General features: G+C 44.5%; 1 protein-coding gene across 1 annotated transcript in view; it reads right to left on the reverse strand.

The window, feature by feature from the left end:
• The window catches only part of col9a3 (collagen, type IX, alpha 3), a 169,618-nt gene that overhangs the window by 104,688 nt on the left and 50,180 nt on the right, over window positions 1-14,750 (reverse strand). Inside the window, exons 7-8 of the mRNA XM_043710900.1 lie at window positions 3,251-3,274; window positions 650-703 (exon numbers count right to left, since the gene is read on the reverse strand). Of these exons, the coding sequence (XP_043566835.1) occupies window positions 650-703; window positions 3,251-3,274 (78 nt within the window). The remainder of the gene's footprint in view (window positions 1-649; window positions 704-3,250; window positions 3,275-14,750) is intronic.

A 14,750-nucleotide genomic window follows, 5' to 3' on the forward strand; every position in this document is an offset into this window, starting at 1 on the left:
ACAGTACCAGTTCACACATTCTCAGTATCACAGAATGTACAGTAGCAGTTCACACATTCTCAGTATCATAGAACATACAGTAACAGTTCACACATTCTCAGTATTACAGACAATACAGTAACAGTTCACACATTCTCAATATCACAGAACATACCGTAACAATTCACACATTCTCGATATCACAGAACATACAGTAACAACTTACACATTCGCATTATCATAGAACATACAGTAACAGTTCACACTTTCTCAATATAATGAACATACAGTGACAATTCACACATTCTCGATATTACAGAACGTACAGTAACAGTTCACACATTGTCAATATCATAGAACATACAGTAACAGTCCACACATTCTCAATATCAGAGAGCATACCGTAACAGTCCACACATTCTCAATATCACAGAAAATACAGTAAAAGTTTACACTTTCTCAATATCATAGAATGTAGAGTAACTGTTACTCTACGTTCTGTGATATTGAGAAAGTGTGAACTGTTACTGTATGTTCTGTGATATTGAGAATGTGTGGACTGTTACTGTATGTTCTGTGATATTGAGAATGAGTGAACTGTTACTGTACACTCTGTGATATTGAGAATGTGTGAACTGTTACTGTATGTTCTATGATGTTGCTGACTTACCCGTTGTCCTTGTGGGCCCTGGGCACCTGGCAGTCCAACATCTCCTTGAGACCCCTATGGAGGTTACAGGCAAATAACTCAAGTCAGACCACACTCAGGTGCATTGATGAGAAAGCTCAGTACAACGATTCTCCACAGTATGCCCAATTAATTTCATTCCCGAACACCCCTCTCATAATGCCGTTCTAAATCCATTCGGGACATCAGGAAAGAGACTTACTCAGGAACGTGTCTCTTGTTCCGGCAAACTCATTCAGTTTCATGGCTATCTGTTCTCTCGTTGTGAAGTACTGGGCTGAAATCCATTCTTTCAACCACAGCCAAGGTCCAATTTTGACTTGTCAGGCCCAATGGATTGCAAGGGATGATGGCTACCTAGTATTGTTATCACCAAAGTGTTAAGCCAAGAACCCAGGTAATGTTCTGGCCATGTGGGATCAAATCTGCTGTAGCAGATGGCAGAATTTGAATTCAACATAAATCTGGAATTAAGAAGCTAACAATGACCATGAACTCATTGTCAGAAAATTCCATTTGGTTCACAGATATACTTCAAGGAAACTGCCCTCCTTACCTGCTCTGGCCCAAGTGTGACTCCAGACCCACACCAATGTGGTTGACTCTTGGGCAATTAGGGATGGACAATAAGTGCTAGTCTACCCAGCAACACCCTCATCTGTTTTTTAAATGCTTTAAGAAAACTCCATGTGAAAGTCAACTGTACTGCTGTGGGTCTGCAGCCAAGATAGGCCAGACCAGTGAAGGATAACAAATTTCCTTGCCTCATTACTGAATCATTGAGTTTCTATAACAATTAATGATGTGGAGGTGTCAGTGTTGGAATAGGGTGGACAAGGTTAAAAATCCCACACCAGGTTATGCTTCAACAGGTTTATTTGGATGTACAAGATTTCGGAGCTTCCTGATGAAGGAGCAACGCTCTGAAAGCTTGCACTTCCAAATAAACCTTTCGGAGTATAACCTGGTGCTGTGTGATTGTTAACCATAACAATTCATGGTAACTGCATGGTCAGCATCATGGAGATTAGTTTTTGATTGAAGAATTAGTAATTTAATTCAAAATTCCAGCAGCTGCCATGTGGGGATTTGAACCCATTCCTTCAGAACTTTGGCCTTGAACTCTGGATTAACAAACACTGTATGTTGGCAAACGGCTTCAAGGAATATGGGAAGAATCTGAGTAAAATAGATACAGTGGACCGAATGACCTCCTTCTATACTGTAAAAATCTATACTGCATTTCTAAGCAACAATGAAGAGACTGAAGCAGCTGAATAGCTGGTGAGCTAGTGTTCTCACACAAGAAACTGATGTGTATAATGTGATGTTTGTGGTTAGCCTGTTCAGAGCTCACTGGAGGGCAAGATGTACTAGACTTAGTGTTGTGCAGTGAGATAGGATTGATTAATGATTTGATCAGGAATACTACCCTAGGTAGCAGGGACAAAATATGATTGGATTTTATACTCAGTTTGAGAGAGAGAGGAGTGGTTCTAACACCATTTTAAAATATTTAAATAAGGGGATTTATGAGGGCATGAAAACAGAGCTGTCTAAAGTGAACTGGCAAATTAGGTTAAAGGAATCACAATGGAGATGCAGGGACAAATAAAGGATATTTCAACACACACAGAAGAGATATAACCCCAGGATTAAGAAAAGCTCCGAATATGGGCCCATCATCGTGGTTAATGAGGAAATGTTAAAGATTATATCAAACCTAAGGAAAAAGCATATCATTGTGAAAAGATAGGTACCACATCAGAAGGTGTAAAGATAGCAAAGAATGACCCAAACAAATTGCTAAAAAGGGAAAATTGGAGTATAAGAGAAAGCTAGCCAGAAAATAAAATAGATACTAAGAGTTTGTATAATTATTTTAAAAAGAGAAGAATTAACAAAGTGAACACTGAACTTACAGAAATGAAATTTGGAAATTCAGAATGGAAATGGCAGTCAATGAATCTACAAGATGGTAATGCTCTTCTTCAGGAATGGAGGTGGGGTAGGGGAGCTGCAGAACTGAACAGGTATTTTGTATCAGCCTTCACTACAATGATAATGTGGAGGTGCCGATGTTGAACTGGGGTGGACAAAGTCAGAAGTCACAGGACACCAGGTTATAGTGGTTTATTTGAAAATCACAAGCTTTCTGAGTGCTGCCCCTTCGTCAGGTGAAGCTCTCTTTATCTGCAGCTCCCCTGCCCCCACCTCCACTCCTGAAGTTGAGCATAAACTCCTGGCATTGCCATCTTGTAGATTCATTGACTGACAGGGTTGGAAAGTTCCAGATAGTTGAAAATGTTTGCAGTGCAGAATAATTTGCAGTTAAGGGCAAGCTGGATAAAGACATGAGGGACGAAGAGTGGGAGGGTATGTAATCGGTGGGGGGGGTGAGGGGAAGATGAGCTGGGAATACTATCAGTGGAGCTAAGGCCTGTTGGTGATTCTAGGTGATAAATATTGTGCCTGTGTGACACAGAACTAATCGCTCTTTTGTCTTGAATAGGATGTAACCTACAGCTGTTAACCCTGCAATCTCTGCCTAGTGAGAGCCACAAGAAATGAAACACTGCTTACCGGATCGCCAATCCTCCCCGGCTCCTGTGAATCAAGAAAGAGAAACACAACAATGAGCAAATTCTAATGATCCAGTTATTCCACTTCCATTATTCCATTTCTTTGGAAATGTTCTCCATCCACCCTCATCTCTGTTCCACAATAATGCTGATATCATGCTCCACAATGTTACTGACACCATACTCCACAATATTACTCAACCCAAGTTGCACAATATTACTGACACCAGTGAACCTGGGGATAAACAACAGGATAAATACCTGAGGTGGGGGAGGGTGTGTGGATCCAGGAGCTGAGGCTAACGTTGCTGCTCCGGAGGTGATCTTATGGCTCAAACAGTGACAAAGGCTTTCCTGCTCAGGAAGCAGGGTTTGCAGACTGAGTGAACAGTGTCCACAGAGAGATAAGGTACTTACTTTTTTCATTGTATTTTGTGAGGAATGGACAGAGAGAGTGAGAGACCTGAGTTTGGTGACTACTGGTTTAGGTGTGTGATCAGTTCCTGGATTATTGTCTACAGTGGATAAGGTTGAATTAGTCGATAGGATTCACAATGGCAGAAGAACTCAGCTCCACGGAATCTGCCTCCTGCAATATGTGGGAAATCAGAGAGACGTCCATGGACTAAGTGTACAGAAAGTATATTCAGCTGCAGCTCCTGATATTTTGAATGGAGCACCAGGAATGCGGATGGACTCACTGTGGAGAATCCATGAGTCTGAGGATGTCATAGATAGGACATTTAGCAAGCTGGTCACACAGACAGAAAACGTGATCATTCCCTTCTCAAACAGGAACATCCTAAAATAGGGTCTCAGGCAGCAGCCAGGTCAGTGGCAGCACAACTGCCTCTGTTCCACAACAGGGAGGGTCGAGTGGTGCTCAATGCTGAGCACTGTTGCCTCACAGCACCAGGGTCCCAGCTGACATGCCATCCTCGGGTGACTGTGTAGAGTTTGCACATTTTCCTTGTGCCTGCTTGTGTTTCCTCTCACAGCACAAAGATGTACAGGTTAGGTGAATTGACCATGCTAAGTTGCCCATAGTATCCAGAGATGTGCAGGCTGGAAATGCAGGGTTACAAGGATAGGGAAGGGGTCTGGGTGGGATGCTCTTCAGAGGGTCAACGTGGACTCAATACACCAAATAGCCTACTTCCACACTGTAGGGATTCTATCAAGTGAGGATGAGTAGTAAACGATGATAAGGACCCTATAGTCAGGGATACAGATAGGCATTTCTGTGGCTGCAAGGGGGACTCCAGGATTGAGTTTTGCCTCCCTGGTGTCAGGGTCAAGAATAGCTCTGAGTACAGGATGTCCTGAAGTGGGAGGTTGAGCAGCCAGAGGTTGTGGTCCATATTGATACCAACAATATAAGCAAAAAGAGAAATGAGATCCTGCTAATGGAGTTCAGGTAGGAAAAGCAGGACCTCGGTGGTTATAATCCCAGGATTACTTAGTGTAGCACGTGCAAGTGAGGTGAGGAAATAGGACGATAGTACAGTTAAATACGTGGCTGAAGAGTTGGAAGGCCTTCAGGTACGTGGATCATTGGGATGTCTTCCTGGGCAGGTGGGAGTTGTACAAGGAGAATGGATTGCACCTAAACTCGAGGAGCACCAATATCCTGGCAGTGAAGTTTGCTAGTGCCACTTGAAAGGAGTGGCAGTGGGTTGGCAACCAGAACAGTAGGTCAGCAAGTAAACATCCGAGGCTAAAGCCAGTAAGACTAAGAGGAAGAACAGAGAGGGAGAGGTTGCTGGACCTCTCAAGTGCATTTGTTCTAGTGTTCTAGTGGTAAAGTGGATAAACTTGCAGCTTACATTAATACGTGGAACAATGATTTTATAGATATATTACAGAGACTTGGATGAGAGACGGACAGGGCTGGCACCTTGACATTCCAGGATTTAGCTGTCTCAGGCTAGATACAGAAGGATGTAAAAGAGTTGAGGGATCGTGTTACATGCTAGGGAGAATATCACAGCTGTACAGAGAGAGGACACCTTGGAGGGCTTATCCGTAAGGCCATTTGGGTATAGCTCGGGAATAGGAAAGGTGCAAACACTTTGATGGGATTGTACTATAGGACTCCCAAGAACCAACAGGTGGTAGAGGAGCGATATGAGAGATATGTGGACAGATTATGGAAAAATGTGAAAACAACAGGCTTCTTCAGTTGGGTGATTTTAACTTCCCCTATATTGTCTGGGACTTCCTTAGTGCTAAGGGCTTGGATGGGGAGGTGAAATTTGTTAGGTGTGTCCAGGTTGGTCTTTTGAAACAATATGTAAATCTTCCATCTCTAGAAGGGGCCATACCATTCCCCCTGGAATTGGGAAATGAGCCCAGTCAGATGACTGAGTTTCAGTCAGGGAGCATTTCAGGAACAGTGACCATAGTTCTGAAACTCTTCAGTTACTTATGGATAAGGATGAGTGGATGAAAGTGCTAAACAACCACAATATTAGACAGGAACTGGGGTATGTAGATCAGGAATGTTGAGGGTAAATCCACACCTGGCCAATTGATTAAAGTTCAGGGGCAGTATGTTCCTGTGAGAATTAAGGAATCTTGGATGACAAAGAAATTGAGAGATTTTAGTCACAAAGCAAAAGGGAAATGAAGACAGAGCTCTCGAAGAATACAGAGAAAGCAGGAAAACACTCAAAGAGGAGTTAGGAGATTTAAAAAGGGAAATGAAATATAGTTTGCAAAAAGGATTAAAGAAAATCTCAAGGCATTTCCACAAATATAAAGAGCAAGAGGGTAGCTAGGGAAAGGGTAGATTCACTTGAGGGCAGAGGAGGGAGTTTATTCAAGGAGCTGGAGGAAGTGGGTGAGGTCCTTAACAAATACTTCACATCATTATTCACAAAGGAGAAGAACATGGTGGATGGTGAGTCTCCGAAGGAGTGTGTTGATATTCTAGGGCACATCGATATAGGAAAGGAGGTGTTAGGTTTTCTTTATAAAGCAGGAAGATGGACAAGACCCCTGGACCTGAAATGATCAATCCCAGAATGCTGAGCGAGGTTGGGGGAAAATTGCTGGGCCATTGCATGAAATCTTTGTCTCCTCTTTAGTCATAGGAGAGGTTCCAGAGCACTGGAGAATAGCCAATGTTGTTCCTTCATTTAAGAAAGATAACAAGTATAATTAAGGAAATTACACACTGTTAAGTCTTATGTCAGCGATAGGGAAATTATTGGAGAAGGTTCTTAGGGACAGGAATTGCTCACTATTGGAAAAATATGGAGTTATTAATGATATGCAGCATGGCTCAGTGCTGGAGGAGGGCTGTTTTCAATTTTTTGTGGAAGTGACAAAAATGATTGATGAGGGCAAGGTGGTAGATGTTGTCCATAGAGATGTTAGCAAGGCCTTTGACAAGGCGGATATAACAGGTTAAGTCACATGGGATCTGTGGTAAGTTATTAAGATAGATACAACACTGGCTGAGTCTTGAAAAGACAGAGAGGAGCAGTGGAAGGATGTTTTTCAGACTGGAGATCTGTGATCATGATGTTCCACAGGGATCAGTGCTGGGACTCTTGTTGTTTTTAATGATTTGGAGAAGGTTGTAGGTGCTCTGATTAGTAAGTTTTGTGGATGACACAAAGACTGGGGGAGGCTGTGGATAGTGAGAAGGATTGCCAGAGGATACAGCAGGATATAGACTTGGGCAGAGAAATAGCAGAAGGAATTTATTATGAACAAATGCAAGGAGGTGCACTTATAAAGACCCTAAGCAAGAGGGAAGTAAACAGTATATGGCAGAACATTAGTACATTAATATTCAGAAGAATATGGGCATAAAGGGGTCAGTTCCCTGAAAGTGACAACACAAGTGCATAAGGTAGTGATGGATGTTCGCCTTCTTTGGTCAGGGTATGGCACGTTCTCTTGCAGCTGTATAGGACTATAGTGAGGCCCTGTTTGGAAAGTTGCATGTAGTTCTGTTTGCCACACAACCAGAAGGACGTGGAGGGTTTGGTGAGAGCACTGAAACAGTTTACCAGCATGTTGCCTGGTTTGGAGGGTATCAGTTACGAAGGAAGATTGGACAAGCTTGGTTAATTTTCATTTGAACATCAAAGGATGAGAGGGTGACCTGATAGAAGTTTATAAAATTATGAGCAGGATGGATAGAATGGATAGTCAGAGCTTTTTATCCTTTATTGTCATATTACTGTCACTATGTATTACTCTCGCCATGCTTCACAATATTACTGTCACCGTGCTTCACAATATTACTGATGCCATGTATCATAATATTACTCTCACCATGCTCCACAATATTACTAACAGCATGTTTCACAATATTACTGACACCTTAAATAATAACATTACTGACACCGTGCTTCACAATGTTTTTGTCACTATGTTACACAATATTACTGACATCATGCTCCACCTTATTAACATTACTGACATCATATTCTATAATATCACTGACCTCAAGTTCCACAATATTACTGAAACCACATCCCACAATATTATTGATGTGGAGGGGCTGGTGTTGGACTGGGGTAGATAGTGTTAAAAATCACACAATACCAGGTTATAGTCCAACAGGTTTATTTGGAAGCACTAGCTTTCAGAGCACTGCTTCTTCATCAGGTAGGTAGTCATCAGGTAGTAAAGGTAGTACTTCCAAATAAACCTGTTGGACTATAATATGGTGTCATGTGATTTTTAACTATATCCACAGTTTTATTGGCACCATGTCTCACAATATTAATGGCACTTTGTTTCCACAGTATGACTGATATCATGTCCCAGAATATTACTCACATCATGTTCCACCATATTACCGACATTGTGTATCACAACCTTACTGACACAGTGTTCCACACTATCACCGACATCATGTCCCACACTATTACTGACGTGATGGCCTGGTGATGCAGTAGTGAGTGCTGCTGTCTCACAGTTCCAGGAACCTGGGTTTGATTCCAGGCCTGAGTGACTGTCTGTGCAAAGTATGCAAGTTCTCCCTGTGTCTGCCAGGTGCTCCAGTTTTATTTTGCAGTCACGTTAATACCACGTTTCACAATATTAATCAATTCATGTCCCACCATATTTCTCATATCATATTCCACAATATTACTGCCACAGTGTTCCACAATGTTAATGATGTCATGGTCCACAAAGTTACTGACAACTTGCTTCACAATATTACTGAAATCATGCTGCATGCTATTACTGGCATTATTATTGATACAGCACTACATATTATTACTGTCATCATATTTGAAAAATGTGGTGCTGGAAAAACCCAGCAGGCCAGGCAGCATCCGAGAAGCAGGAGAATCGACGTTTCCTGAAGAAGGGCTTATGCCCGAAACGTCGATTCTCCTGCTCCTCGGATGCTGCCTGGCCTGCTGTGTTTTTCCAGCAACACATTTTTCAACTCTGGTCTCCAGCATCTGCAGCCCTCACTTTGTCCCACTGTCATCATATTCCCAATATTACTGACTAGATTTTTGACAATGTTACTGAATGTTGCACAATATTAATTATGTTATGGTCAGTATTATTACTGACATCATATCCAACAGGATTACTGACATTATGATCCAGAATATTCCTGGCATCATGTTCCCCAATATTACTGACATGGAGTCCCACCATACAAGTGACACTGTGTCTACAAAGTTACTGACTTGGTTTTCCACAGTGTCACTGACATTATGTGCCAGGATATTACTGACAACTTGTGTTGTGCATGTAGTTGGGTATGTGTTGCTGTTTAAGAGAGCAGGTCAGGTGACACAAATGCAGGAGTTGGGGGGTAGGGGAGGGGTCACAGTCTAAAACTGACCATGGAGCTGACAGGATGCACAAAAAACATTCCTCGCTCAAGTGTACCCTCTGCCTGCCTTTAGTTTATTACTGTTCTAGTGAATCACAAATGTACTACCTGGTGATGAGGGTGGGATTGGTTTCTAAGTGTGTGTGAACACTGTTTCTTTTTGTTAGTACAATAGGCTTTGCCTGGACTCGGAGAACGGTGTGATATTGTGGAGTTAATGTTGAGGGAAGTGATTGTACAGGGACTTGGGCTGCAGTTAACAACAGGGAAGGACAGTATGCCAGCACAGCCAGTGAGGGAGTGGTTGGAGCAGACAGTATTCACTGAAGGGACCCAGGCTGCAAATGGTTACTAGACCCGAGCGGCGGAAAAACCATGGCTGGCCAATTTACCGCAATGGGAGCATTTGGTGAAGAGACTGAATCGAGTTTTGCGAAGATTTGTAGCTCAGTTTGAGGTTCTGGACGTAGGTTTGCTCGCTGAGCTGGAAGGTTCGTTCTCAGAATTTCGTCACTATACTTTGTAACATCTTCAGTGAGAATCTGGATGAAGCACTGGTGGTGTAGCCCACTTTCTATTTATGTGTTTAGGTCTCCTTGGGTTGGTGATGTCCACAGGAAATGACATCACCAACTCAAGGAAACCCGAACATATAAACAGAAAGTGGGCCATGCCATCAGTGCTTCGTCCAGATTCTCATTGATGATGTTACCTAGTATGATGACAAAACATCTGAAACCAAACCTTCCAGCTCAATGAGCAAACCTACATCCAGATGAGACTGAATGTTGGACACTGCACATCAAACATTTTGTTGTGTATTTTAAGGTGAATAAGATGACTGAGACAGAATGGTACTGGCTTTCTTAAGTACCATTGGGAATAAGATCTTCCGAGTTTCAAGGTGTCCAGTGCAACCAGGGAACCCTGTGGAGATGACATTCCAAGAACTAAGTGAAATGCCAGGGAGTTATTCAGCACCAAAAACATAAATGATCATGGAACATTGCCATTTTCATAAATGGGAGAGTCCATCATCCAATCTGTGGCTGTCTGAATGAAGTTCCTAGCATCCATCATCCTTCCTAGAATCCCTACAGTGTGGAAACACGCCCTTCAGCCCAAAAGGTCCACACAAACCCTCCAAAGAGTAGCCCACCCTGACCCATTCCCCTTACCCTATTTACATTTACCCCTGACTAATGCATCTAACCTACACATCCCTGAACATTATGGGTAATTTAGCATGGCCAATTCACCTAACCAGCGCATTTTTGGATCGTGGGATGAAACTGGAGCACCCAGAGGAAACCCACACAGACACGGGGAGAATGTGCAAACTCCACACAGACAGTCGCCCGAGAGTGGAATCGAACCTGGGTCCCTGCTAACCACTGAGCCACTTTGCCATCGAGATTATTGGAACATAGCGAATTCCTCCAAGATGCCTTGTGGGACTGTTTGGTTTGTGGCTCCCTACACAAAACCATCTAATCGGAGTTACAAAGAAGGACAGAGCTGGCTTTCAAAACTGCCACCTTGATGGAGCTGACCAGCAGAACAACGTGGTTGATAGATGATGCCCGGGTGCGTTGATTAGCAGAAATCTGGCAGAGTGTAGTACCAGCTGTAGAATATTGCCAATGTGGCATGAGGGGCCACAAGGAGGCATTGTGTTGGATTTGTGAAGCTCAGTACCGCTGATGTAAGGGAGTGGGTCATATCGCCCAACATTGCTGGGTATGACCCAAACAAGTGAAGGGGATCAGAGAGAAAGCACCCCGAAGACAAGGTTTAAGGTACATGCGGGTAGCCAGGGGGTAGACTGGGGCTCTGTGAGAGATGCTGAAGGCCCTGAATCAGCTGAGTTTCAGTTAAATATCCTGTTAGTACAGGGTGAAGCTGATTGTTACTGGGTTCCGCCCCTATTACAGGGTAAGAGAGTAAAGATGGAAGTAGATACAGGCACAGCGATGTCGCTGATTCCTGAATCAATATATCGGGAAAAGCTAAAGACTCTGCCACTGAAACCTGCAACGTTTACACTGTGAACATACACGGAACAAGGGCTCTCACTGAAAGCAAGGGTAAAATCCAGTGAAGGGACCAGTGTGCCAAATTGTCACTGTACATAGTGAAGACAACTACCCTGCATTATTCAGACACCCCTGGTGACAGAAGATTGGAGTGTGGGCACTCGGCTGGCAGATTCAAAAACCAGTTTGTGACAGAATTTGGACAGGCAGAAAGATGTCTTCAAGGGAACTCTGGGGAAAATGAAAACAGCAGAAATTGGTTGAAGCAGCGGGGTCTTCTAAGGAGTCTGAAGGTGTATCCAGTACTGTACACCATCCGGCCTAAAGGGGAGGCAGAACAGGAATGGCTGCTGAACCTGGGAATGCTGGATCCAGTAATCACCGGTGAATGGGCCACTCCCAGGTGGAACGGTTAGGACTTGTGGTGATTTTAAGGTCACAGTCAAACCACACAGGCCTGAGTGTGGATCACTACCCACTTCCACTCATTGAGGACCCATTCAGTGACGGGGGGGCAAGAAATTCCCAAAACTGGATCAGTCTCAGGCCTACCTCAGATGGGGGCTGTCTCGGCTTCCACTGATGACAGTGACGCACACAGGGGACAGTTCGACTCCAAATGGCTTCCTTTTGGCATCATTCCAGCACTGGCTATGTTCCAGAGAACCTTAGACCAAACCCTGAATGGATCACCAGGAATCCAAGGTTATCTGGGCAATAGTTTAGATATTGGATCCTCTGAAGAGGAGAAACCCTTAAACTGTTGCGGGAATGCAAGTAAAAAGTAGAAATACAACAGTTTTAAAGACTCCATCGATTACCTGGGATGGTGAGGGACTACACAAGGTGCCTGGGAAATAGAGCCTGTCGTGAAGGGGCCGACACCTGAAAATATGCCACAACTGAGATTGTTCTTGAGAGAGTAAATTACAATGGCAACCATGCTAAAACCCCTGCATTAGTTGCCGTGGGAAGGGCGGCCATGGAAGTGGACCCAGGAATGTGAGGAGGTTTACTGGGAAGGGAAGCAAGCTCTAGAAAGGTGGCAAGTGTTAATGCGTTGTGACCTGAAGCTGTCACTCCAGTTAGTGTGTGATGCCTTGCCTGATGGGGTTAGCACTGTACACCTTACTGAATGGAAAGGAAAGGCCCATTGAATTCACACTGAGGTCACTAACGCAGAAGGAGGAGAAGTGGAAAAGGAAGGATTGGGCATTGTGTTCGGTATTAAGAAGCTCTCCCATTTCTTTTCCACCAGACATTTTGTGCTACTGACTGACCAAAGGCCCCGAACCTTCATTTTTGGGGTTACACCCCCAACCCCATCAATGGGGGCAGCACATTGGCAGAGATGGGCCCTGGCTTTATCCACTGGTTCAGATAGTGACAGGGAGAGGAGTATAGCAATTAGATGCTTTACTGAGGTTACCACGCTCAGGAAATAAGGATGTTCCTGGCTGGAATCTGAAAATTATGTACATTTCCTGGGAAGGCAAGGTGCCTGTGTGAACAAATCAGATCCTAAACACTAGTCAGAACAACTGGGGTTTGAACCTTGGTCCTGAAAGAGAAGAGCCCAATGATGGAAACCACCCAGAATTACTCACTTCCCCATCCAGGGGTGGGAGATGTCCATATCGGTCGGTGTTTAATGTGGGGAGTGAGATTGTTATCACTCTCCCATTCAGAGGAATGTGCACCCAAGGCACCCCAGAGTGGTGTGAAGGAAAGAGATAGCCAGGAGCATTGGTGATTGAATGAGGAGAGAGTGGGATCATGGGAAGCCTGTGCATTATTAAGGAAGGTGCCAGTGTTGTTGCCCCTTCAATGGCCTCAGTCACCATGGCAGCGGACACATGTCAGTCTTGTGGGACTGGTAGAGGGACAGATATCGCTTGTGATTGTGGAGCCCTGTACTGGCTACCCTGAAGACCTGAAGTCAGTACCAGCAGGAACAACAATAGGCCGACTGGTTGCAGGATTTGATGAGTTCAGGAACCCTGAACAGGCCATGAGTGACAACGGTACACAGTTTGTGGCACACGAATTCGAGCAGCATCTGGAAAGTCAAGGAACCAGCTACATGACATTGGCTCAGTGTCACCCTGTGACAAACATCTGGCTGGAGAGACTTGTACAAATCCTGGAGCAGGTTTTAAAGGGCTCACACAGGGCAGGTTCACTAGGACGGTGAATCAACAAGTTCCTCAATGCATACAGGAACACACTACACACAGTGACGCAGTGCTCGTCTGCGTCCTTAATGTTCAACCGCCAACCGAGAACCACATTTCATTTACTGCAAGAGACCACAGAGGTGGTACAGCGAGAGTAAGAAGGACAGATGATCAGAAGGTCGAGGGTGTTCCAAATAGGAGAGATTGTGTTGGCCTGGAATTATAGACTAGGGGAAATGGAACCCAGCGTTGGTGGTGGCTCCAAAAAAAGACCGTTGTGAGGTACAATGCAGACTGGGGGTGACCTGGTCTGGAGGGACATGGGGACCAGCGGGGGGGTAGGTCCCTCAGAATACCGATCCAGTCCCAGACAGGGTTGGGGGTCGTGACCGGGTCATGTGTCTGTGAGCCAGGGTTGTATCCATGAGGGAGACAGCAGCAGCAACGTCACAGAGCAACAACTGTCAATCAGAGAGAGATGGACCTGCAGAACAACAGGAACTTCCCGAAACCCGGGGAGCTGCACCGGAAAAGATTCCTGAGATAAGGAGACACCACCCCCAAGAAGCTGACAATATCAGCGTGGATTATGGAAGGATCGATTTCTTCTTCCCTGTGTTTTTTTTTGTAAATGTTCCTGACAATATATAATGTTAGCTCCAATGCTGCTATAATCATTACAGCTGTTAGACATATATATTTGATTACATTCATTTGTTGTCACATGTATCTTGTTACAAAACACAATGAAAACTGTTGTATAGTGTCCCCACTCTCTAGCTCCATCTTGAACACAACAACATAAACCCAAACATAGAATACAAAGGTGGAAGAACAAAAAGTAAAGAAAAAGTGTCCACTTTTACAAACCTTCTTGTTAAGTGCCCCACCATCGGGCATGGGCCTGGTGGTCAGGCATGTGTTCCTTTCACCGCCCCCCGCAGCTAGAATGAAAGTTATCAAGCTTTGATGCCAAATTGCCTCCAGCGACGCCCTCACCACTGAGTTCTCACTGGATTTTGCCAATGCAGGTGGCATCGATACTGCTGGGTACTGCACTTGCCCAAAGCCCCCTCCATCACCATGACTCCACCTCGGGCACACCCCACTGCTCCAGCCAATGTTAAGGGGAGCATTGAAATAAAGGGGGTGGGGCTTTCTGTATGTTGCTGGATGTGTGGGTTGCCCTTTAAGAGGTGGGGGTCAGAGGTGGGAGCTACAGGGACAGTATAAAACTAACTGTGGAGCTAATGGGACATATAATAAAGTATTCCCTGTTCAGGTTTACCCTCTGTCTACTTTCTGTGCCAAGCGGGCTGAGATAAAGGGTAGGGAGCGGGAATTTGGAGGAGGGGTGCTGGGAATACGATAGGTGGAAGGAGGTGAGGGTGAGGGTGATAGGCCGGAGAGGGGATGGGGGCAGATGGTCGGGAAGAAGATTGCAGGTCAAGAGGGCGGTGCTGAATC

This window comes from Chiloscyllium plagiosum, chromosome 20 (genome assembly GCF_004010195.1).
Source record: "Chiloscyllium plagiosum isolate BGI_BamShark_2017 chromosome 20, ASM401019v2, whole genome shotgun sequence".
In the NCBI taxonomy this organism is placed as follows: domain Eukaryota; kingdom Metazoa; phylum Chordata; class Chondrichthyes; order Orectolobiformes; family Hemiscylliidae; genus Chiloscyllium; species Chiloscyllium plagiosum.